This window comes from Chiroxiphia lanceolata, chromosome 24 (assembly GCF_009829145.1).
Source record: "Chiroxiphia lanceolata isolate bChiLan1 chromosome 24, bChiLan1.pri, whole genome shotgun sequence".
In the NCBI taxonomy this organism is placed as follows: Eukaryota; Metazoa; Chordata; class Aves; order Passeriformes; family Pipridae; genus Chiroxiphia; species Chiroxiphia lanceolata.
The window spans coordinates 6,466,935-6,492,687 of record NC_045660.1 but is presented as its reverse complement, the minus strand read 5'-3'; the positions used below and the strand labels follow the sequence as shown (position 1 = coordinate 6,492,687).

Genomic DNA, 25,753 nt, shown 5'->3' with positions numbered 1-25,753 from the left:
GCCATCCGGGGCCCACAGTGGTTCTGTCACCTTGGGTTGGAGGGGAAGTGAAACCCAAACCACGGAGGGGCCGAAACCCACAGACCGCAGGGGGTGGTGTGGCCGCGGTCCCTCCGCGGGGCCGGGATGTCACTGTGACACTGTGACACCACTGCTCCGGCCGAGCCTGGCCAGCACCTGGCCCAGGAGGCAGCACAGATATTCCTTTTGGCCAAATGCATCCGACCCAGCAATCCTGAGCCCCGAGCAGGGGTTGGGGATCGGCCGTGGGCAGACGGGCGGTGGAGGGGAGGTTTCATTGCTGCAATTCCCAGGGTGACCCCTCAGGGAACTGGGAACACCGGGCATCTCTTTCCCTAGGTCAGCTCGAGGTCAAGCATGAGGTGAAGCAGCTGCCATTACCCCACATCTCTGTCCCAACAGCTCTTGGCCATCACCCCACAGCACCAGGAAAGCTGCTCTGCCCCTGGGCATCCCCTGAACCACCCCAAGGCCACACACCCAGCACCCAGCTCAGCTGTGGGAAGGGAGGGAGCTGCTCCTGTGCGTGGGTGACACAAGCCCTGCTGGCAGCAGGCAATTAGTGCCAAAACAGGGGCTGAAAGGTCTATTAACGCATAAAACCCAACAGGGAGTTGCTTTCATACCTGAGTCAGGCCAGCACAAACCCCTGGTTCGTGCCCCTGCTGCTCTGTGACAGTGAGGGCACCCAGCTGGGCTTCCCCTTCCCCCCCTGGTGTCCCTCCAACCTCTCCTCCAGGACCACCGTGTCCCTCAGCTCCCCTGCAGCTCCAGGCACTCGGCTCTTCTGGCGACTCAGGACACAAACCAAGCAGAGTTACACCTACTACGTATTTTATTGTATTTTATTTGCATAAACAAACTTCGGGGCTTTGCTAAACAGGAACTGTTCAAGTCAAAACAAACCAAACTCTAGCTGGTGTGTGGGGAACAGCACAGCAATCCTGGGGAGGGGGAGAGGGGAGCGCGGGCACGGCTGTGCCTCCCCGCCCAGGCTCAAACCTGGCAGGGAACCATCTGCAAACTGCTCCAGAGTATTCTTAAAGTAGAAGATAAAAAGAAACACATCCTAAGGGCTGTCCTTAATCAGCTCAGGAGGGATCTGCCTTTTGGTTTTATAAAAAGATTAATAAAAAATATTGAAAAATTCTCATCTCCGTTTATATTTTTTCCCCAAGTAGAATTCGGAAGTTCCTTAGAAAACTGTCATCTTGGAAAGGGCACTCGGGTCACAACCAGCTGCAGGGAGGAGACACAAATGCTACAAGCAGTTTGGGGTCCAGCACACACCAGGCCTAACAGTGAACACAAACAGTGGCCAGAAGTAGGGTGTAATTTTTTTTTTTCTCTTTAAAACCATGCTAATTTTGTTAACTTCCAACATAAAAGGAAAACAATAATTTTTAAAAGGCCCTAAACTCAACTGTTACATAAAAAAAAAAAAAAAAAGTTAAAAAAAAAATCATAGCAGTTTGGTCCCAACAAGTGAATATTTAGATGTTTACTCACATGCTTCATTGTTTTCCTATTTATAAGAACCAAAAATAGTTTCCAAAATTATCTTTGAATTGATGTTGCTACGTACGTAAAGGCCTAAAATAAGCAGAGTATGAATTTAGAAAACTGAATACACAATAGGGGAGGAAAATTTGAGCGGGCGAGAGAACCCCGACCGTCACTGGGTCAAATTATAAAAGAGAAACAAATGCCAGGACTGGTGGGGTCAGGTGGGCACAAACCGAAACCACATCGTCCTCAATGCCTGTTACCAAAAAATAACCGACCATCCGTAAGGTCACAGAGGAGGGAAAATCTGGGATCTCACCCAGTGCTTGAGACCGTATCCAGTCCAGAGGGGAAGTCTTTGGGAAGAGAAACTCCAGGAGTGGATCCGAGCATAAATGATGGGTCAGTCAGTCCCAGTCCGTGCCTGGGGAGGCTGAACTCTGGCGATGCGGTTCTCTAACGTCGGGATCGTCTCCGAGCTCCTCTCCAGGGCCCTGCTCAGCCCCCGGGGATCCCCCGGGCTCCCCAGCACCAGCCTGGTCCCCCCTCCCGCCGGGGCTCCCGGAACCGCGCGGGCCCCGCGGCTACTCGGCCGCCGTCTGCAGGTTGTCCTTCTCCTCCCGGTTTTCCGTCCCGCTCTCGTCGTCCTCGATCTCCCCTTCCTCCCCACTGAACTTGTCGTGAGCCCACTTGGGGCTGGTGCTGGACTTGCGGAACATGAAGCGGCCCCGGCCCCGGGGGAAGGCGCCGCGGCCGCGGCCCCGGCTCACCCACTTGTCCGCGGCCTCGCCCTCCCGGTCGTCGTGCTGCAGGGTGAGACAGGACAGCAGGTGAGACAGGCTGACACAACCCTGGCACCTGTCTCCCACTGCCCTGTGCCAGCCACTCGGTGGAATCCACTCTACAAGGAGCAGGAACGAGCTCTCTTTAGGCAGAGCCAGCAGCTTCCTGTGACGTGTCACCCGAAGCCTTCCCCGGTGGGTTAAGGACAGCCGGTGCTTTCACCTCAAAAGCATCTGAGACCAGATACACCTGGAGCACACAGATGTTTCAGCACCAGGTACGTACCAGGTAGTACTTCTTGCTCTTAGGTGTGTACTCGGGGTCCCACTCCTCCTCTCTGCTCCGCTTCTGGAAGTCGTTGTTGCCGCCGCTGTTGCTGTTGTTGTTGCCTGAAAAGTTGCCTCTGCCCCATCCTCTCCCTCGAGCTCTGAACTGCTGCAATGGCAACACAGAGCAGAAAAATAGTAAGGTTTCAGAGGCAGTGCCCTCCCATCCCAGCCACGTTCCAGGGCTTCCAGGAGATCCGGTATCCCTTCCTGCCCGCTTTGGGAATCAACCCTCGGGCCAGGGGGTGGAGAACACTTACAAAGGTCCCTCTTGCTCTTCCTCTCTCATTTGGGCCAGTGAATTCCTTAGTCCCAAGCCGGGACTTGTCAAAGCCTGTGGAGCTCTCCTCCCTCTCCTCAGTCTCCTCAGGATACTCCTCTCCTTTGACTGAGTGAGAGGACCACGAGGATGATGAACTGGACCTGGATCTCTCACGCACCCGTCGGTGTTTCCTGTTTCAGTGATGGGAAATGCAGGGAGGGGAACATCAACAGGGTTAGGAACTCAGCTGTGACCCACCTGATACAGAACCATTGTGTCAGCACTCCCTTATCAATACCACTACAAGAGGAAAAGCCATAGGAAGAGCTCAGGTTCTAACACAGGGCCCAAGTGCTCTCCAGAAGGAACTTGCTGCTCCTTCCTAAGGTGCTCACACCGTCTGCTCTGAGCTAAGCATGCATCCACAGAGTTTTAGTCAATGGAAAATTAGGCTAATAGAGAATTATTAAATTAACATCAAAGCCAAGTCATTTCAACGTGGCTGTTCTGACACAACAGGAACAAGAAGGAAAAGTGACTCACCCATCCTGACACATGGAGCCTTCCCATTTACCTTTTACAGTTACTTAGTGTTTCAGACAGATACAATGATATCGAGAGGACACGCAGAGGGGTAACTGAGGCCACTGGAGCAGTTATGTCCCAGGTGCACCACCCTGTGTACAACTGTGTGTACACGATGTCGTCTCCAACCTGAGCAGCAGAGACACGAGAGGCAGAAGGAAATGGCTACTGGGTTTCCTACATACTTTTTCTTTGAGCCTTTGTGACTTTTCTCCGTTTTCTCAGTTGATCTTTCCCTTGAGTGACTTGAATCTCTCGAGTCCACCGACTCCCTGGATTTATCCCGTTTAAGATCTCTTTCCTTATGTTTTTTACGGCGTTCAATATCAAGGCGCAGATCAACAGGGTCGTCCTTATATTTCCCTTCAGCCTACAAAGGCAGGGGAGAGGGGAGAGTTGAACACAAGGTCTGCAGTGCCCCAGCTCAGCACCATTTACTTTGCTACTGACTGCACAGACTTCTGGAGAACTGGAGTTTAACTGAACTCTAATCAATATTCCATTTTAAGATGTAAAATAATGCACTATTATAAAATAAGTTTTCATTTGTCTGAATTCAAATTTCCTACACTTAAGATCACTGCTTTTCAAACTTTCAATTTCCTCTTTAAACAGCATTAGAATAAACAGCCTGGAACAGGGGAGGGAGAGACATGGAAGCTGGCATTTATTGTACACCACAGCCAGGGAGAGATGTGAACAACTTGGGAATCCCATCCAGCTGATTATGTGTCACCACTACAACGTGGCAGAGCTGCCCGAGAGCCCGTGGACCCCAGACCTGGAAGTGGCACTTCAGGAGAAATAAAAGCTGTTTGCTGCTTGGAGACACCCAAAATTGCAATTACTGATCCAAGGGGGCAGGAGATGGAGGCCACTGAAATGCAGCATCCAAGGGGTCTGTGAGAAGCCAAACGTCCCATGGACAGGGAGGTTTTACTACATCTGTCAGGGGGATTTACTTGGTGCAGACATCACCTACAGCTCCTCCCCCCGGGCTAAAGGCACCGTGTGACAGCTGCTCCACACAACTAAAGCAAGCTGGTGTTTCACAGAGCAAAAAACCCACCAGCTGCATGAAAAATTAAAAATAAATTTACATTGCTAATTAAAAACAAACATAAAAACCACCTGGCAGTGCTTGCTGTGAGCTGTATTTAAATGGGTACTTCAGGAACGGATCAGGAGTTTCTCTGGGAAATGAGCAGTTGTGTTCCCTGTGTCTCCTTTGAGCCCTGTGGTACCTGGGTGAGGTTCTGCTGCCTGCCCCAACTGACAGTGGCTGTGGTTCTGACAAGCAGCAGGAGGGCTGTGGGAAGCCTTACACCACATGTTGGTAACAACACCCAGCCTCAGCCATCGCTACTGCATTTACACAACACTCATCCTGGGAACTGTACGACTTGATATGCAACATACATCACATTAATCGCCTTCAATTAAATACAAAAGGATTAGTAATTCTCTAGCTGTTAAATTTTTTACTTACATGAGTTTCTAACCACTTTTTTGTTTAAATAAATATGTCAAATAACGCAGGAGTGAGAGCAGGCATTTTGTTTTGGTATTTTGCTCTTCTACTTTCCCCAGGCAAAGAGCTTTAATTTCTACTCTGAGAATAAAACTGCTCCCAACACGGTGGATGACAGATAAGTGACAAAATCGGCAGCAGCTCCCTTATGTGGCACAGCAAACACCTATTTGGGTTTGGGAGGGCACGTCTGTTTCTCGGAGGGCTGGCGAGCTGTTTGGAAACCACGTTTATAACACACTCTGCCAAGCTGATGCTCAGAGTTCAGGCCCATCAAATCCATCTCACCATCGTCCATGTCAAGCCACAAGTGTGTTTGGAAAAAATCGAAAACAAATATGAAACAAGTAAGGTTTCAGCAGGACTGGTTAAAATCTCTTCAATGTAAATATGTATGAAGGTGAATAAACAAAGGTTAAAATCTCAAACATTTTACGTTAAGCCTTTTTTATGATTGTTTACAGTGAGTGCAATGGCTTAACATTCATCTATTCAGCAAAGCTAAAACACTCAATCCCAAATGCTCTGGATCTAAGACAAGTGCTGAATGTTAAAGTAACAGCAATCAACAGAAATTGTACAGTAAGTTGTTAGAACAAAATTTATCATCTGCTTAATAGTGTATCTGCTTTAGCTCAGCATTTAGTTTTACTTTCCTCTTTTTGACATGCATGTCTTTGAAAACATGGTTGGCAATATTGCACGTAACAATGGAGTTAATCATACTTACAAGCAGAAAAATATCACAAAAAGTCTCTTCTCTCATCATGGGCACTTGTTCCAAAAATCCTCTCTTTTTTCTCAAGCTCACCTCAATTGACTTTGGGGTCATTTACCATAGTCTAACCACTTCACAAAGGTTGTTGATACATTTTTAATAAAAATTAACCCTTTGTAGTTCATTTTTAGAATTATGCCCATCCTTAAAAGAAAAACACAAACTTAAGTAGAGAGTAATTTAAACAAAAACATCACTGTTAAGTTCATGCCCAATGCACTCATTTTGTTGAATTTAAACTAATCAGAGTAACAGTTCACCTTGAAGCCAGGATCTCTGGAGCTTTTCGATTCCTCTTGAGAGAATCCATGTTTTCTAAAAGTACTGGGAGATATATCTATCCTCCTAAAAGCAAACAAAACACAGATATAACCTTACTTGTAAGAAGAATCTAAAGTTTTTAGATCAAATGCCATTTAAAGCAGACCAGTATTTCCAAAGGTACTTAAAACTCCCCATATTTTTTCTCCCTTTTTTTTTTTTTTTTGGTTGAAGCTACCTATATATACTTGAATTATTCTGGAATTATTCCAGATTTTAGGACAATGAAATCTGAAATACCCCAGTAATGTTAAGACAGTGTCTAATGGCACCAACCTGTGGATTTCAGGGCTCTTTTTGTTTTTAGCTGCATCTTGTTCCATTCCTTTCTTTAGATATTTGGTAAAGCGTTCGTTCAGTGTCATTGCTGAGGACCCAAAGTGATGCTCTGTCAGGGGGTTGAGGAAAGAAGTGCCAAAACATTAGCGCCAGTTTTGTAAAAAGACAAAGCCCATCCCAGCTGCAGGACAGTGAAGCACCGTGGGATGAGCTCTAATGCTGCTGACAAATTCCAGTTTCAATCTTTAGTGTTTCAGTGAAATGAGCAATTCCTGTCAGTGAGTCACCAATTCACCAGAACACACAATTCTAAGTCACACACTCTGAACAGTTCTCAGGTAAAAACAGGAACACCTTCTGCCTGTGCAGAAAGGTATTTATGTAAATAAAAATGATCACGATTGGGCTGTCGGTCTCATCTCTGGAATATCTGCTGGAAAACAACTCTGGGCATTAACCAGAGTGCACAGACCCCAGTTATTTGTACAAGGGAGGAGTGAACCTTCCCCTGAGGACACGTGGACTCGTGACCCACCTCTTACATGATGGACTATAGTCACTATGTGCTGAGCAAACAGCTCAGAAGGGCTTCGCTGCGACTGAGCCGACTGGATGTGATGGAAAATGGAACGGAATTCCTGCTCCTTCTTGTTGCTGTGCACGAGGTCCCGGCAGAGCTTGCGCTCCTGAGCCAATATGCCACTGGGACTGGGAAGAGAACAGAGCACAAGAAATAGAAGGGGGTCAAGGTGATTAATGCTGCAGGAGCTGGAAGCCGACTGATGTTTTATGTAGGATTGGGAAGGCACCTGAGAACACCCCACAGTGTGAGCCAGGAGCTTCCTTAAACACCCCCAAACACACTGACCCGGGTTATTGGGATAATTCAGGTCACTGTTACTCTGTAATGCTGCAGTAAAACACTGCAGAAAATCACCAGGATTTACCCAGCAGAGTAACTTCACTGCACAACTCAGCTTCTGGCAGCCAGAAGCCACTGAGTACCTGACTCCAGTTGGGACTCCTCCCAGAGCCCCGTGTGGCACAGAACTGGAGGCACAAGCACTGACATCCTGAACTGATCTTACATCCAGTCACAGAAAAGGTTAGGAAAAAGTTAATCTCTAGCTCCCAAGATCACAAACTGTGATGCAATATTGCTTAGCCTTCCTCGCACTTGGCAAGCACATGGGGATCTCAGGAAGAGAAACAGGAAAAAACATCACTATTGAGACTTCTCAAAAGCCAGCAGCCCCTTACCGTGCAAGGTCCTCATCGAAGGAATCCATCCGAATATTGACCTGGGCCTCACGGGTAATGGAAAAGGAGGATTTGCCAGGAGCCAGCCCCTCCACTTTGGTACCTGGCTTTTCCTTCACCTCAGAAGGCTTCCTTGGTGGGGGGGAAGAGCTTTTTTCCTGGCTTGATTTGTAAGTGGTCACTCTAAAATTCTTTTCAGGAACAAACCCCCTGTGACCAGGTTCAGCTCTCTTGGATCCTGGTCTCTCTTCCTTTTTGGACCTTTCAGAATAGCTTTCCTCCTCCATTTCATCAGATTTCCTTTGCTTCTCCTTTCCAGGTGGTAGGAAAACCACACCTTCCCATTTTCCTGACCTATCTTCTTCTTGATTTTTACTTGAAGTCGTCACAACTTTAGACATAAATTTGGGCTCATCGTCAAACTCCGAATCTTTCCGGCCTTTCCCCTTGTCTTTCTTGTCCTGCTCATCCGTTTCCTCTTTGCCATAATGACCTTCCTTGTGGAACTCCGGGACCTTAATCTTGTCGAAGTCATCCCGGAATTTGTAGCGCTTGGGGGACTGGCTGCCACGATATCCCTTCTCCGAGTCAGCTTTGGAGCCATACGAGTCAGACTTTGCCTTTCCGTCAGTCGATCCCAACTCAGAGAAATTCCCTTTTTCTTTACTTTTTTCTTTCTCAACATTTGTTACTTTCTGGTCTTTGTCTTTCCCATTCTCAGCCTTCTGCTCTTCCAGATACCTGGTCACAAAACATTACAGGAGTTTTCATATTAGAGATCAACGAGGTCAATGAGTCAGTTCAAAGAGTCAAACTTCAGAGAACACCAAGCTATGCATGTACAGAAAGCTTCCTCTAGGCCCTAAAATAGTTAAAATGTCAAACTCAGCCTCGATTTAGACTTTAGTTCTCACTGAATTCAGCAAATACACAAGGAAATGGATATGCAGGACCGATGAAATGAGGCTCAAGAACAAATCAAACCCAGCTGACCCACAGATGCATTGGAAGGAAAAGAGGAACATCTTACCCACTCCGTTTATTTACTTACAAACCTGGTTCAGGAGAACAACACATCAAACCTTTCAAACTGGGCTGTTCTGCTTTAAACAACACACTGGAAATAAAAGCCTCAAAAGCTACTTCAAATTTGGGATGCAAGTTTCATAGGTAAGCTAAATATTTCATGACAGACTGCAAATACAAATAAAAGCAAACAGGTTAACAGAGGAGAATGTGCTGCTGGGAGAGATAAAACACTTCTGGTGAGAACAATTCAGGTGGTTTATAGCATCAGAACAGTTTTAAAGCATTCACAAAGCAAACCCTGGCTCTGGGAAACAGAGCCATGGACATCAGCTCAGTGCTTGGGAAAGCCCAAACAACAGTCACAGGGTTTTTTCCCTTTTCTTTTTAAATTTCAGACATCCTTGATATAGAATCAGATCAAAACAACTCTAAAAATAATAAAGATCTGAAACCACTTGTGAATGGTGACACATCTTTTGAAACAAAGCATCACCTTCAGGCACAATCTGCAGTGGACTATCCAAGAGAATCATGGAAGCAGATGCCTTCTGCATGGAAGGATGTCTTCATTTTAGGGACGATCTTGGTGCTTTAATTTCCCATCCTACCCACATACACAGGCTCAGGCATTGCAGCTGCACCTGCCTCGGGCTGTTTGCAGCAGGACATGCAGCAGGATTTAATGAATTTCTTCTAATTTATAGTATGTAAGGTAATTCCAGAAAGCAACACTAAAAATGTCTTTTACTGACACATAAATAACTTGGGAAATGCAGCTTCCAGCTGCCAGGAAATCTCCTTGGGCACATCTTCAAGTATTCACGGGTTATGAATACTTTTGTAGGGAACATATACAATCTTTAGAACTATCCAAGTTGGAAAACCAATCCCAAGTTCCTACAAACTCAGGGCTCGGTCTGTATTTTGCTCTGTGGCTTAGACAGAACCAGCCCCCAGCTGGAGCCTGCCCCAGAGCCCTCTCCCCGCTCACAGAGAGCACCCACACGTGCAGCTGGCTCCTCAAAAACAACGCAAAAAGCAACCCAGCACCACAAACACATCACTTGCCTCTTGGAGAAGGCTCCTCCCCCGGGAGCTGTGCCTTCCTCCTTCGGAGCGGCCCCGTACAGCGAACTGACCGGCGTGGGGCTTTTGCACACCGGGCTCTTCCTGGTGGGGCTCAATCCGGCCGAGCCGTGCTCGAAGGGGCTCTGGTGGGAGCCCCCCTGGAAGGAGCCGGAGCCGCTCTGGGCGGCAGAGCCCATCGGGGACGGGCTGGAGCGCGGCGGGCTCTGCTTCTGCACGGGGCTGGGCCGGGGCGAGCGGCGCCGCACCACCACCGACTGCAGCGGGCTCTTGAGCGCGGGGCTGCGCTCCCGCGGGCTCAGCTCCGACACCGAGCCCCGGGACGCGGAGCCCGCGCCGTAGCCGCTCGCGTCTTGCCATGGTTTCGACCCCTCGGATGCCTTGGCGTCTTGAGCCCCCGCTCCTGAGAACGGCTGCTCCTTGGACTCGTCTCCTTGGCTCTCCCCCGCAGCCTGGGACGCGCGGGCGTCCTTGGAGGAGGACTTCTTCTCCTTCCCAGATTTGCGCTTGGAAGACTCGACCCGGCTGTGGTTGGAGGAAGAGCGGGAGGAGGAGGACCTCCTCGAGCGGTCGGAAGATGACTTGTCGGAATTCCTGGAATGGCTCCTGGAGCGCGGGGACGGAGACCTCCTCTTGGGCGAGCGGGAGCGCGAGCGGCCCCGGCGAGGGCTGTAGGCCTGGCGGTAGTTCTGCCAGTTGGACCTGTAGTTCCCGTACCCACCGCGGTTGTACTGGCCCCAGGGGTAAAACCCTCGGTTGCGGCCGCGGAAATAGTACGGCCTCCGGTATCCTCGGTTATGGCCCCTGAAATCCCGGTTCTGGTACACCCTGGGGTGGTTCCTCTCTCTGTTGTGAGATGGAGAGTATGATCTTGAACGAGACCTAGAACTGACAGAAGAAAAGAAGTTACGCAAATATTTTTTGTGCTGGTTTGTTTTTAGAGTTTATTCCTCCGCCACAATCTGGATTTGAAGCCCCACCAAAAAAAGAATTCGAAAAGCTCATTTCTAAGATTCTAAAAGTAATTTCTTTGGTTTACCCCTATCTGACTGAGGTATTTCACTTTGCCATGGAAATAACTTGTACCTGTGATACTGTCAAATATTTGACTTCAGGATCATTGTAGAGACCGTAATAAGCCCATGCTGCTCTCCACTTTTCTGGGATGAACATGGTGCTATCCAGTTTCACAAAAAAGTGACAGATCTCAAACTTCCAGTCATTTACAGCTTCAGGTCAATCTTATACCCCATCCACAAAGAAGTATTTTTTATGCATATCGTGCAATCTTCCTCTTGTGCCCCAACTTCTCATGTACTTCGAAATTCTGACAATCAAGATGAAACCCCACTGCTCTGTCGGGTTAGTTAAATATATGCTGCACCCCGAGAGGAGAAGAGCAGCCCTGGAGCAAAGGGCTCGCTGCTCTGTGGTTCTGAGCTCCCAAAGGTGCATCCCCCGGCACAGCCCCGAGCTCCCGAGGAGCGGGACAATGGTGGGACACGCTGGTGCCACCAGGGGGAGCTGTGGGTGCCCCGCCCGCATCCACAGAAACCGATTCCAAGAACACAAACCCCTGGAAAAACACGGATTTCAGCGGCCGGGCATTAGGGGCTAATTGTCCCAGCGGTCTCTTCCATTAAATTGCTGGAGCTGCGGTTGTGTAACCGCTGAAGGCCCCACCGTAGCTCAGATCCCAGAGCTGCAGGAAGGATTTCACAGCTGTTGGGAAAACAAACTTCCGCTCTAAGTCTCAGATTTTAGCCAATTTGCATTAGTGAAACAGAGAAAGTGTCCAAACTGAGAAGCTGAAATAGAAAAGAGATTTTTCCAAATGGAATTTCAGTCAATAACATTCACTGGATCCATTTCCACAGCCCTTCCTTACATTCCGAGCTTTGGCCCTTGGTCATATTCCAATGGACGTGGACTTCCTCACACAGACCTGTGCTGCCTCTCCCACCCCAAGCCCCCAGAACCAGGGGAGAACAACCTGTTGTTGGAATTCCTGCACCATTAGCACATGTGTGCAGTCAGAGATGAATTTCAGATCTGTTTTCATTTCCTCCTCCTACCAACCAGGTCACAGTTTAGAAGGAAACTCTTATTCATACTTCAGTCATTGCTAGCAAACAGTTTAATGATCATTTTAACAGATGCTTTATCCTTTAAACAACCAAAAATCTTATCTGAGACACTTCTTCATTCAAGCAGAAGGAAAAGCAGAGGGGCAGGAGGCAAGAACCACTTATAACAAGCTCTAGTCCAAGGCCCGAGGAACACAGATGCTCAATTTTCAGACAACTGCTGCACCTGGGATCAATTATCAGCAGGGACCTGTTGCACGCCGCTTCCAAAGTCTGCTCCAGCGTTTTAGAGAGGTTGCAGCAGGAAGATTTCACTCCAAAAGCAGCAGAGACTATTTACCAGAAAATTCTTTTGAAAAATACAGTAAAAGTTATACAGTAAAAGAAACACCATAAGTGATAATTCCCCCGCCTCTGCCAGCCCCCGGAGCTGCTGGCACTGCACTGCTCCAGGGCTGAACCCCCAGCATTTACAAGAGGCAAAAGTGAGAAACAAAGTCACAGAAGAGCAGGAAATATTAGGCAGACTCCAACACGGCATTCTAACTTTTAAGAAACAGCAAACCTACCAAAGGAAGAGTAAAAGAGTTTGTGGTGCATCCTGAAGTGCACAGCAATGGACTTTTACGCCGAGATCCCACCAGACCTACCTCGGAGCACATCCCAAGGCCAGGCAGGGGGGCTGGGCTGGGCTGACCTCCTCCATTCTGAGGTTTTTTTGTTTTTTAAAAAGGAGTTATTTACAATGCAAAAGCAGCTTCAGCAGCAGCACAGAGGAAACAATCATGTTTGCACGAGTTGCCTTTGTTTTCAACTGCCAAAGTTCCTTCACAGCTAGAGGAGTGTCCCAAATGAGCATGGATCTTCCAGCATTCCAGCTCCCTTCTGCAAAGGACTCGCTTGGAAGCCTCCAAGAAGTCTCCACCTCTAATTTAGTTTTGTCATGTCAGTCTTTCTCCAACTGTACATTCATTAGAGCCTCTGCATGTTAAAAATCCCTAACTGTTAACACTCCCATGTGCTCCCAGCCCAGCGTTTTCAGAATACGTGTCACTCACTGCAGTGAGAAAGCAGAGGAACACCATCACACCCCGCCCAGCTGGAATGGCTTTGCCAGGCACAGAATGCTTAGCCAAAAGGAAAGGAAAAACCAGATATCCAGGGAAGGCACAAGCCTCTAACTGGCCTGCTCAGAAGCACTTCAGGGAGGTAAGGACAACTATTATGCACATTAATGATTTCACAAAATCAACTCTAAGCAGCAAAATGATCTACTTTAACCCTCCAGAAGGATCATTTCTGTTACCTGGCTCTTGTACGTTGAGGGGAGGGGCAAGGGAACAAGGACTGTCCCCATCTTTTACAGCAGTGTCTTAAACTGACAATAAAACCTGTTTCACTTCATTTTTAGAGGAGGGAGGAAAACGTGACGTCTGGAAAGGCCCCTCGAGTCTGGGATCAATTACATTAAAAGCTTAAAAAAAAAAGCCAAGAAATATCTTGACAATAAACATTTTGTTTTCCTAATTTATGTATTTATTCACCAGCTATTCCCCTAAGTCACTGAAAACACCCAAACAGCACAGGTTGGCAGGAAACAGCCCGAGACTCTGGGCGTTATCTGTCCTGGGATCAAATCAAAGTCTCTCCCTGGAAAAGAGTTAAGTGACAAACCAGCTGCACAGGGAGGAAAAGCCCCGTTCCACCCTTTGGCTCCAGGGCTGCCCACACTCACCTGAGCCTGCGCTTCCTGGAGCGTGAGACGGAGCGGGAACGGGAGCGGGATTTGGAGAAGGAACGGGAGCGCGACCTCGACCCCGACCTCGAGCGGGAAGAACGGGAGCCAGATTTGGATTTGTTTGTTTTAGACATCTTTGCAAGCACCTGTCAGTGCACCTGAGGGAAAGAGGGAAATAAAAGTATTTGAGAAATGAAGCATGTGGCTGATAGGAGAGAACAGGCACCTCCTGGCAGGCTGACAGATTCCAGGGACAGGGAGCTTGATAAGCTGGAAATAGGAATGTTTGAAGTGCCTGCTGAGAACAGATGAATGGTGCTGGGCTCAGAATAGAAGGCTTATTTCAGTCTAAGGAGGAAATCTGCAAAAAGAATAAAAGGCTTTAAACCCAGAGGAATCACAACTGTGACTGTGACAGTGAAAAGCAGCACGTTAATGCAGCCCCAGGAAGAGGAAGGGCCACCTTTGGGCAGGCAAACCAGCCCCTGGAAGTGCAATTCCATCTCACTGCAGTCACATCACTGCCAGCACAGCCAGCTGCCACTGCTTCAAAGAGAGAAGAAAGAAAAAGGCTTACCATTAAAAAACCAAAAAACCCACCCCCTGAACTCTTATCAAAACTTTCAGAAGGAATCACCAAAAAGTGGATACCCCAAGATACAGGAATATGACCCTATTTGCACAGCTCTGCTCAGGTCCAATCCTGCCCTCCCTGCTGGTGCAGTTGCTGTGATCAGTCACCAGAGTGGATCACCCAGTGAGGAGTTCTGTTGCAGCCAAAATAAATCAGATGTCCTTCCAAACATTCAGAGACAGAAGAGATTACACTGTAGCATTAAATGACTCAAGATAGCCATAATTATGAATTACCTGGGCTATTTTCAGGCACGTATCCAGGTAAAGATTAAAGAGTCCCTTAAAAGATGATTCAGGGAATAGTCTGACCACACAAATGTTTGAGTTACACCCTCCCATCATCTATTCTCTTTTATCAACAAGCAAAATTTGCATTAATTGAGTATTGCATAAGTTATCAACAAACTTTTTAGCCAAAATGACTAATGAAAAAGAGCCAGAAATAAAAAGGAACTATATTAGTATAACTCCACCTACTTTTCACCCACTGATTAAAAATAGAGGCACTCAGGTACATAAACACAACTGATCAAGTACTGCTGCTGTTATGTCCCTTTTAAGGAAATTCCAGAGGACTGACTTGCAATGCCTTCACTTCACTCTCCAAAATTACATATATGGTTATCAAATACTCCAACTTCTGCCAGGGCACTTCCAGGAAGAGCACAATGCCCAGCCCAGGAGTGACTGATGGGAGAGTGGGTGGTGGTTCATCACCAGAAACGAGACTTTCCAGAAACGGGAAGTTGGCTTTCATTTTAAAAAATCATGTTACGTGTTCCCATTCTTCCCTTTCACTATACTAAAGATGTTATATCAATTCCAGTGCTATAATACATTCCACACCGGAAAGCACGCAGGAAAAAATAATAAAATTAATGCTTCCTGTTGTATTAGGAAACAGTAAGTTGCCCCAGGGATGAAAACCAAAAGGCACTGTCACTGAGAACCAACGTTCATTCTTGTGCTTTTTCAGAGAAAGAATGTCTGAAAGGATCAGTTATAAGTATTTCCTTTTAATTTACTGAATGCATCTGTTGAACCAGCAACACTTCCTACTCTGTTGGCCAAAACAACCCAGTGCTGAGCACTGGAAACCAAAACATGAAAAAGCAGCAGAAGAAATAAATGGTAACAGGAACTACTAAAAGATACAGAAGATGTTGCAGTGACTCCCAGGAAGCCCTGAAAAGACCCCCAAAACAGATTTTAAAAGTATCACTTTGAGCTGTTTAGGAGTCTTTGTCTTTCACTTTGATCCCCAGCACTTCCCAGCCCGGTATGTGCAACCTGTGCCAAACGTCTTGGAAGGGTTTGTTATCTCTGCCAACACTTTTAATGTTGATTCATTCCAGTCAGGTGAGGTAACTCCTACTGCAATAGAAACTGAGTTGCTGAGCTCTATCAGCACTGAAAAGGTTAAACAAACTGAACACTGGAGTCAGGTCAGTTCCCCTGAGTTAACTGCAGTTGTAAACTTATTGTGATGTACATTTAGTTGTTCTAAGAGTGACTGACCCCGATAAAATGTGTTCAGCAAAAAACCCTGCTCTGAAAGAATCTCTTCTTATAAAAGGGATCTTAGAAATACACTTTTTAAATAAAGAGGTGCCTGTAAGAGAAGCAAAGGCAAACTCTGAGAACAGCAGTGGCTGCTCACCTCCCATTCCCATTTTTCCCCTGCCCAGGGAGTTGTGCCCAAGGCACAAGGCTCAGAATGTGTCTGGCCCTGAGAAGGAACTGCAGCAGAAGCATTCACACAGTACTATGAAGACCTGTCCTTACACTCTGCTCTGTCAGAGTCCCATTTCCTTCCTGCCCACAGCTACAGAACCACCATCCCTGGCCCCGGCTCCATCTCTGCCTGGGGAGGGACAGGGCTGATCCTGCTCCTGACCCAGGTCCCTCACAAGCGTGACTGCACACATCTGGAGGGCATGTCCTGCTGGAAACACTGCCAGGGGTTTGCAACACTGCTTTTCAGTTTGTCTTGTCTGCAGCCCCAGTTCTAAGCCACGATGCAGGTCTCCCCAGGGAGCGCGTCTTGCATCCCAAGTTATCGGCACTGATCTGAGTTTAAAAGTTCTGGTAAGGCATTACCTTGCTGGAAACTTGATCTGCCATAAAAAAACACTGTATGGAGCACTTCTTTGCCTTCTCCATTCTTAAGTCCTCAGGGCAATCCAACACAGCACTCAGAGATGGAAACAATAGAGGAACAAATGCTCCCACTGAGGCACCACGATGGACTTTGCCCGGAAGACAAACTATTGTCAGGAAACAGTGGCAGGAAAGTTAATGTTTTACCTCCTGACAGATCTCAAAAGAGCAGCTGAACTCTGCTCCACAGCAATAAAAAGGTCACCACTGAGAGTCTCTCACTGCTGTGCACTTCCATGAGCTTCCACAGCTTTGGAATTCAAATATTCACGACAGTTAAGAACTTCCATGGCCACTGACTGAAATCACTGCAATGCCCCAGCAAAAAAACAAATGTTGGAGGAGGACACAGGAGTAGAATATGGGGTTTAACACAGACCAGTGTGACATGGAATAACCTGTCCAGTTAAGGTATCTGGGGGAAGCAGTCCTTTTCTCCCCAGAATTAACAGGGTGTAAATCCAAGAATCAGTCAATGCAGCATTAAAAAAAAACAAAAGCAGGTACTACTTCTTCCAGGACATCCAAGATTATTTCACTAAACTCTTCTAGTTTACCCTTCTATTTAGCAGTTATTTGGGAAGACAGGCCCAAACATTCCAAGACATGAGGTTGAGATTTTTCTTCTAAACCTGTTCTGTACTTTTTGCACAGCAACATCAAGAATGAAAGCAGAATTCAAGCAACAGTTTAACTTGCAGCACGCCCAGGACAGAAGGGATATAAGAAGGTCTATTCCAAATCCCAAGACAAGCAGTTTTACCTCTTGTGAAGGCCTTTTCTGCTGTGTGCCTACCTGCTGGAGCAGGCTCACCCCTCACACCCTTCAGTCAGGTTTCAGAGTCTCAGTTTTGTCAGTTACGAAATCAGGAAGAAAACCTGAAATGAGAAGAAAACACACCTTTGTATGTGCATTTTTTGTGCTTACCACCAGTGATGAACAGGAGCCTGGTTGCCTTAAGCTCTCCTGCTGCACCCAAAACATTCATCAGATCCACAGAAAGAAAAGCATGCACAGACTTTTTTAAAAATTATTTTTGCTGTTGTCTTGTCCACCTGTCTAAGTGTCCCTGAAGAAGAGAGATCTCACCTTATATCTTGCAAAGACCTTTGACTTTCAGCCTTTCACAGTGGCTGCCAGAAAAGAGTTTGCCATACCCATTTTTTCTTGCTGTGTGACAGAACACTTGGGTTTTGTTTGCTTCTTCACCTATTTCCCAAACACCACCATTACCACCAAGTTTTGGTACAATCTCCCTCAGAGGTGTTATCCAGAGTAGAAGCTGGATTCTCCTTCAGAAAGGAAAACTGTTCTGGTACTTGGAGAGCTACTACAGAAAAAGGAACCAAGACAACACACAACAAGCAGGACCAGTAAACCTTTCTTCCAGACAGGGAAAGGAAAGTAGGAAACATGGGAAAGGAAAGTAGGGAATGTGCTCAATGCTCTCTGCTGAGGCAGAAATCACAGTCCAGGAGTTTCTTATTCCAGAACACCGCAAAGAACATTTCCATGTGCCAAGTCATGGGTCAACAGAAGAACAGTGCGGGTTGTCACAATGCCTTTTTCCAGGAATTTGTTCCCTGTTTCCAACTGGCCTGTGTTACTTTACGATTCTTTCTATCTTCCACTCCTTTGTTTGAAGTCTTTCAGGCAGCACCAGTCGGGATTTCAGCCCTTTCCCAGCTGCTGCAGCAGAACAGCCCTGCCCAGAGCTGGCAGAAGTTCCAGCTGAGACCACTCCATCCTGAGGTGTCCCCGAGAATTCCGGACCATGGAGCACCACAGTGTGCCAGCTTGGGGGGAAAAACACAGCAGGGACCTCCCAGCCAAAGCAACTGTTTATTTGTGTTCAGATCTGTCTCTAACACACTGAGCACAAACCCCAAACCCCTGGAAAGGAGGGACATGGCTTGTGTACGTACCTCAGAGCTGAGCTCAGCACTGTGACACTCCTTACGGTGGTTCCAGTTTATCACACCGTGTTTACAAACACTCCACTCATAAATATTAAATATTTTGCAAAAGCATTTGTAGAAAGCTCTACAGAATTGTGGCAGGAAAACAAAAACTTGCTTGTTCCTTTCTGTCCAGCATTTGAGTGAAGCTGTGGAGGTTTATTTTGCTGTAGGACCCAAAGCAAACGAGGTGGCACCTCATTAGAGAGCACATTTCTGCCCGAGCCTCTTGGCATCCATTTGTGTTCTCCAGCACAGACATTCAGCTCGGGAGGAGCAGTTGAACTGCTCCTTCGTTTGCTCACAACAGCCTTCATTATCAGGGAACAAAAAGAAATTAATTCTCCTTCATCCAGCTCTACAATTCCTAATCCCGAGCCCCAAAACCCAAACAAGATTAGTTCCTTCTAAAAAAAAAAAAAGAATAATCCCACACAGCACCTTACAAAGTGTGCTCTGTACAATGAGGCAGCAGCAATCACAGCAGAAATAAGCTTAGGAAGGGTTGCAGCTCTCTGCATGCCCCTGAAGTGCAGCAGTAAGGGCAGAGTGCAGAGCACACTCGGGCTGTGCTAGCTCAGAAATCCAACTCCAACACCTCACTTCCTACTGGATTCTTCCTTTTCCAGCTAATTTTTGGTGCAAGACCAAACCTTAAGTATGTTCTTGATAGCCACCTGCACAGCTCTCACTGCCAGCCAGGAGGGAGCAAATTAAAATGTCATTTCCAATCAAATTTCATTGAGGAAACAAAAAGCAGAACAATTTCTCTTCCTAAATCAAGGATCCAGTGTGTGTTTTCAGGAGACTAATGACCCAAGTTAACTAAAGCTACAACTGCACCTACCAACCTCTTCAGCAAAAAATGTCCTGGACAACACTGCTAAAAAATTATCAAAACCCCCAAACAGTGTTCTGCTCTAACATGTGCCAAACACACTCTGGGGGAAAACACCCAGAGTATTCTGCCAGGGCAAGAGAAGCTCAGGTTTGTCAGCAGCAGCTCCAATTTCTCTCTAGTCTATGTGCTTTCAAATTAAGATTTTCCTCCAAGAATATTTGGGTTTTCACACCATTAAACTAATCCCTAAAGATGTTTAATCCTGAACTCCAGCCCTGGGCTTGGATAATTAGAAGCAGGTTCTATGCAATGGTTGGAAGAATATTTACAGGTTCTCCTGGAAAGGACTGATTCTGCAGATTGCAGTGCTGAACAACACCTTTCCCAACAATGTGACCAGCTACAAACACCAATCAGTGACTTTAGTCCTGAAACTGGCTACTTAATAAAAAATATTTTATGTATCTTTGAGCTTACAAAGTCGTATGTTGTTATTCAGACAGTTTAGTGACAGGGAGCTCAAGGAAACAAATCCAAGAAAAAGCTGATTAGAAATCTGGATGGTTTTCTTACAGAAGTCAGGCAGCTGGAACTTCTATTAAACACAGAAGAAAAACATCCATACTTAAAAAAAAAAAGGGAAAAACCTGTTTTATCAGCTTTTTCCTTCCAAACCTACACAACGTGGGAAGAGAGAAGCAGAAAAATCAGGTGTTTCCCCCAAACGTGGAAATTCTGCTTCCAAATAAACAGTAAATAATACAAACCCCAACTGATTTGGGGCTCTTTGGAATTTCTTCTGACATACACAGTAGAGGTACAGCCAGAACAGAATCTGTCCTGCAGGATTACAACTCTTCACACTTTTAACCTATGGAAAAACAAGCTCCAGCAAATTTCATTCATAAGCTGAAAAAGGCAAAACCACTCCCATATTCTTGAGCCAGCACTTCATTTCCCTCTACCTTAACTTGAATCCTGTTTCCTCAGGAGAAAACAAGGAAAAGCATTTCCATGACCTGGTATAACATTTAATGTTCTTTAAAAAAGAAATTTAAAAATTGTGGGGTTATTGTGAGCACAAGGCTCCAGACCAGGCCACCCCTACACTCTGCCAGACTACAGAGGGGACAGAGGGAAATGCCTGTCCACAGGAATGCTGTACACATGGAATAAGCTTATTTGAACAGCATTTTCCATGCTGTGTTCACGTACCTTGTACAAGTGTCCTATCAAGTCTGGTTCTGAACAATGCTTTTTTAGAAGCAATTGAGCTCTCACCTAAGTAAAAAAGGGAAAATAAAATTTAAACCACGCCAGATACCAACAAATCCTTGCATTTTACCAACACAGAAAAGGATTCTGATACTAGTCATTCATCCCAGCACCGCTTCCCAGTAAAAAAAGGCTGCCAAAATAATTCCATCTAATCAGACAGTGCACAGACACATCCTTAACTCAGGAAACCAAGCTCATCCACAGCCCCACAGCAGCACTTACTGTAATTATTTTAGGTGTAGGTTCCGAGGTACAGGATGCCCACCTGCTATCATGTGTCCAGGTTAGTGACACCATTACTGCTGAGCCTCACTCCCTTGAGGACGGAATTCCAGCCTGACACACCCCCCCCTCCCCATCACCTTCAATGCTCCCAGAGCAGACACGCCTGGGGGGCTCCTTGCCCCGTTTTCCTCCCTCCTTTCACTCCCCCAAAGGCAGGAGGGCCCTGGAGCAGCAGTGGGAGGACTCTGGGGCTGAGCGAGCCCCGCACCCCTCGGTCACAGCAGGGGCTCCTCGGGGCTTGTGCAGCCACCTCACCCCGTAAATCATGGCAGGCTAAAAATGGCTGGGTGACGAATGTGCAGGAGAAATTGTGAGCAGGGCACTTGCTCTGGGATCACAGGAGCAGCAGCCACGAGCAGGGCTGAGCTCTCCTACACCGGGGAGAGGCACAGAGTACGTCCATGTGTGACAGGACAAAGGGCACGGGCAGAAAAATCTTCCTCGGGTGGGAAACGACCCCCAGGCAGGGCCGGGTGTCATCTCTGGGGGCCATTATCTGAACTTTTCTGCTGTGGGCCGGCAGTTCCGGTTACCATGGAGGGAGGCAGCGCAAACACCATTCCCAGCTGGCACAAAACGTGATCCCGTGATTTCACTATTCATAGCTCTGACATGATAAAGCTAAATTAAGCAGGAACTCAACTTCTCCAACCTGCCAGCAGTGACTCCCTCTCCTCTGCTAACACAGTTTCCCTGGGAAAAGGGGAAGGATGTTTCCCTTAGGGCAGGAGACTCCAGCCCCACACACCCCGTCTGTCATCTGGAATTAAAATGGCACCAGCTCCTTCCCAGGCACCACCTCGGCCTGGCTCCAGCAGGAACACAGACCAGATGAGCTCCTGGGCCAAATAAACACCTTCCTCTCTTGGGACTCACTAGAGAACCCCACTGAGCAGCCTAAACCTCATTCCCAGGCCTGCCCAGGAACAGGGGCAGCTCAAGGTGCAGCAGCACAGCCCCACTGCCCACCGGTACCTGTCGCACCATTCCCTGGCACCATCACCTGGCACGAGCTCCCCAGGACAGCTTTTGCAACCACCACCATCACCATTCTTCTCTATTCCAATGCCCATGGCCTGAACTATATGGCTGAATATCCTGAAATTCCTGCCTCGTCGAGGAACTCCCTGTACCTCTGTAATTCTGAGGAAACCACACGACCCAAACCCCACGTTCCTGCCCTGGCACGTGCAGCCACTAAACACAGCTCAGGATATTGTAAACTTTTCCAGATTTGGAGAAAAAGTTCAAGGGCTATGAGGTTGCTCAAACAATTAACGAGTTCCAACACACCAACTGTCGTTACACAAAGACAAAGCCAAGTGAGCTGAAAAATACTCAAACTTCTGGTAAAACTGCACTATTCTTTCAGGGATACAACCAGAGGCCACCACAGCCTTACAATGAAAAGTATCCCCAGGCTCATCCAGCCCTGCCCAGCATTCCTTGGTCCTCCCAAGGCAGTATTTCTTTTCCAGCAGAGAAAGTGGGAGCAGGCAAAACAAATTTAGATCTGCTGACATACGTGGATCATCGCTTATTCTATATCCTGATGTTTTATGTACATAACATTTTCTAACAGCAGCACCCATGAGAGAAGGTGTTCGCCAGCTCTCCTGAGGCACATCAGCCTCAAACACCTCACGCTGAGCCCACAGGCCTGCCCTGGCCTGAAGGACAAAACTTAACTTTCATGAAAGAGAACTAGTAGTGAAGTTAAGGTCAGGGCACACGGCTGCTCTGAAATCCCAGCACACAGGGAAACCTCTTCCCAGACATCACTTCCTGAAGCACTGACAGCACAACTACATTTTCCAGAGACACAGAGCTCACGGAGAGGCAGAGAATCAGCACGGAAGGAGAAAAGCAGGAAGAAGCAGGGTATAAACTCAGCAGAAACACGGGCAGTGCTCCTGCAGACACAGCACAGGCAGGGCCCCCCTGCAGCCCGGACCTGCTCCTGCCAGCAGAGCCCGAGGCCTTACAGCACCTGGGAAAGGGACCTGCTCCCCACAGACAGCTCATTTCCTTACAGAATCATCCCACTTGGAAAAGACCTCCAAGATTACCGATGCCCACCTTGTCCCCCAGCCCAGAGCACTGAGTGCCACGTCCAGTCGTTCCCTGGACACCTCTGGGGATGTGACTCCACCACCTCCCTGGGCAGCCCCTGCCAAGGCCTGACAGCCCTCTGCAGTAAAACTGGCAGGGAAAAGGTGTCCCCTTTGGATCTCTGGACAAAAAGGAGGTGAAAAGGCTGTCACCCGAGGTAACAGGCAGCAAGGCCTCGGCTGCCCTGGGTCCCCCTTCTCCCCCCAGGCAGGAGCCTCAGTTGGAGGAGAAGGGTTCAGACTCCAGAACTCTGCAGCCCTGAAGTGGAGCTTGGAGCGGTCCCAGATCACAGGCTCTCACTTGGAACAGGCCCCGAGGCCCATCCCCTGGAGCACTGCCTCGGTAGCAGCATTCCCAACCAGCATTCCCAGCTTCCTAAGGGCTTTGGAGGTAACTCCAAATCGACTTCTCTCACCTGCCCCTCCTGTTCCCACTGAAGCAGTGACAATAACTCCCAGTAGGAAGGATGCAAATCAAAAATATACAGCAGCACCTGAAGAGATTTTAGACATGATCACAAGGCCTTGGACTCTCCAGAGGATCCCATGACACAAAACTTGTATTTTAGGCAATTCAATACAAAAACTGGCATATTCTACCCCCTGATGTGCTGTGAGATTGTGCAACTCATAACAGAGGTCACAAAGTCAGCCATTTCCTTGCTCTGTGCCAGGCACACATGAAGTGCTGCAGCAGGACACAGAGGAACCTCAGAACACTCCAGGATGAGGCCCTGCCGTGTCCTAACACTCAGTTTTCTGTCCCTACAATGGAATCCCCTCAAGGCAACCTGAGAGGGGAAGTTTCAAACCATCTCTTGGCTGAGTGGAGCCCAGGTTATGGCACCCAAGCCCAGGAGCAGCTCTCTCAGCCTGGCACCCACAAAGGGCAGGGAAAGCCCACCCAAAATGTCACACCCCACCAACACTGACAGAGCACCTGCCCTCGCTCCCCCCGGGAGGGAACACTCAGGAGCCCTTCCAGGGAGCAACTGGACAATTAAATTGTCTGTGCTCTCAGCAAAGAGCAGCCTGGTGGGACCCTGCAGCAATAAAAGCTCTTCTCTCCCACCACCAGCCACGAGACAACCCAGAACATCTTCCAAACGTTGTTTACTTCAGCACAAAGCACAAACCTGTGCTTGTGCCACAGTACTCAGTACATCAGGGAGCTCCCCAGCTCTGACAACCCCAGGGGAAGCTGTTGCACACACACAGAGACAAACAGGAGTTCACCTCCCAGGGCAGGACATTGGGAACAGCTTCATACAGAGAGGAGGTTTAGATCAGAAATTAGGGAGAAATCCTCCCCTGGGAGGGTGGGGAGGCCCTGGCACAGGTTGCCCAGAGAAGCTGTGGCTGCCCATGGATCCCTGGAAGTGTCCAAGGCCAGGTTGGAGCAACCTGGGCTGGTGGGAGGTGTCTCTGCCCGTGGCAGGGGGCTTTAAGGTCCCTTGCAGCCCAAACCATCCTGTGACTCTAAGGAGAACTGCTTATTCCAGACTTATCATGTCACCTTCTGGCACACGAACACCCAGAAACCCATCCAGGAGGAACTACAGTGACAACCACTTCGTGACGAGTTTGGAATATATTTGCAGAAACCTCCAGCATGTTTATTTCCCTACAATGATAAAAATTAGAGAGGAAAAAACCTCTCATCACCCTGGGAGAAACGAAGGCTCAGGGCTCACACGTGGGTCTGAGCCACCGCAACGCCCCTGCTGCCACATCACCTGAAGTTCTGCCAAACTTCACGTTCAAACAACACGATGCAGAGCGGGGAAGGCGAGGGCACAAATCCCCCCCGCCGCACCGGGGGAAGGGCGGTGCCGAGCGCCGGTGAGTGACCCGCGGGAGCCGCACACCGGCACACCCGGCCCGGGGCCCGCCCGCCTTCCCCGGCGGCGCCTCCCGAGCCGCGGCAGCACGACGGGACCGCGGGGAAACCTCCGGGAGCGCGGGCAGAGAACGAGGATGTCCCGGCATGGGGCAGGGGATGGGTCAGAGGGGACCGGAGCGGGACACGGGCGGCGCCGGGACAGGCCCGGGCGGGCCCCACGGGCCCGGGGAGGCGCCGAGGCCTGGCCGGGCCCGGCCCCGCCACGAGGCATGGCTGGGGCCGGGCCGGGGAGGCCCCGCGGGCTGCGAAGGAGCCCCGCCCGGGGCACGGCGGGGCCGGGACGGTGCGGGGATGGCGAGGGGGGGCAGCGCCGCGGGGAGGCCCGGGCGGGGCGGGGGGCGCAGAGCCGGGCGGGCGCGGAGGGCCCGGCGTGAGGGGAAGGGGAAGGGAAGGGAAGGGAAGAGCGCGGTGGCGGCGGGGCAGGGTCGGGCACGGGGCACAGCCCGCAGGGCCCGGGCCCCGCTCCCGCCGCTCTCACTCACCGGCCCCGCCGCGGCCGCTCCGCGCCAGGCGCCCCCTCCGCCGCCGCCGCCTCGCGCACTTCCGGCCCGCGCGCGCGCGCTGCCAGTGCCGCGGGGGCCGCCGGGAGCCGTAGTCCGGCCCCCACCGCTCCCCCGCTACCCGCCGGCCCCACCGCACTACAGCTCCCGGCGCACCCCGCGCGCGCCGCCGCACCTTCCGCCTCCGCCCCGCGGCACCGCGGAGGGAGCGGCACTTCCGGGAAGGGGGAGCGGGAAATGGCGGCAGGGGCGGTGCGGGGCTGTCCCGCCCGGCCCGGCCTCCTGCGCCCTCGGGGGGCCTGCGGGGCGTCTCTTTGCCTGGCCTCGCGCTCCCGGTTTGTCCCACGTGCAGAGGGTGCAGGGCCCTGCTGGGCGTGGGGCCGCGGGGACGAGCACCTCCAGCCCCGATACGGAGCCATTGGCGAATGGGTAGTGCGGGGGGCGGGCCCGGGGCACGTGGGCGAACCTGCCCCGCTGCTGCCGGGGCC

The 25,753-nt window shown here is 49.2% G+C and overlaps 1 protein-coding gene across 7 annotated transcripts; it reads right to left on the bottom strand.

Annotated features, from left to right (window-relative positions):
• Positions 1–838: 838 nt before the first annotated feature.
• THRAP3 (thyroid hormone receptor associated protein 3) lies at positions 839–25,289 on the bottom strand. 7 transcript variants are annotated; one of them, XM_032709820.1, is made up of 14 exons: positions 25,248–25,289; positions 20,404–20,469; positions 18,315–18,658; positions 17,185–17,267; positions 13,590–13,750; positions 9,750–10,655; positions 7,653–8,393; positions 6,928–7,100; positions 6,390–6,501; positions 6,053–6,137; positions 3,669–3,853; positions 2,897–3,089; positions 2,596–2,745; positions 839–2,333 (listed from the first exon to the last, which is right to left on the bottom strand). In XM_032709820.1, exons 5-14 carry the CDS (start codon positions 13,724–13,726, stop codon positions 2,112–2,114), a joined length of 2,904 nt encoding a protein of 967 aa, XP_032565711.1. In that variant the 5' UTR covers positions 13,727–13,750; positions 17,185–17,267; positions 18,315–18,658; positions 20,404–20,469; positions 25,248–25,289; the 3' UTR covers positions 839–2,111. The 7 variants fall into 7 exon arrangements, with proteins under 7 accessions (XP_032565711.1, XP_032565710.1, XP_032565712.1 ...); XM_032709819.1 differs by lacking the exon at positions 18,315–18,658 and having other exon boundaries at positions 25,248–25,280; XM_032709821.1 differs by lacking the exons at positions 18,315–18,658; positions 20,404–20,469 and having other exon boundaries at positions 25,248–25,267.
• Between the last annotated feature and the right edge of the window lie 464 nt (positions 25,290–25,753).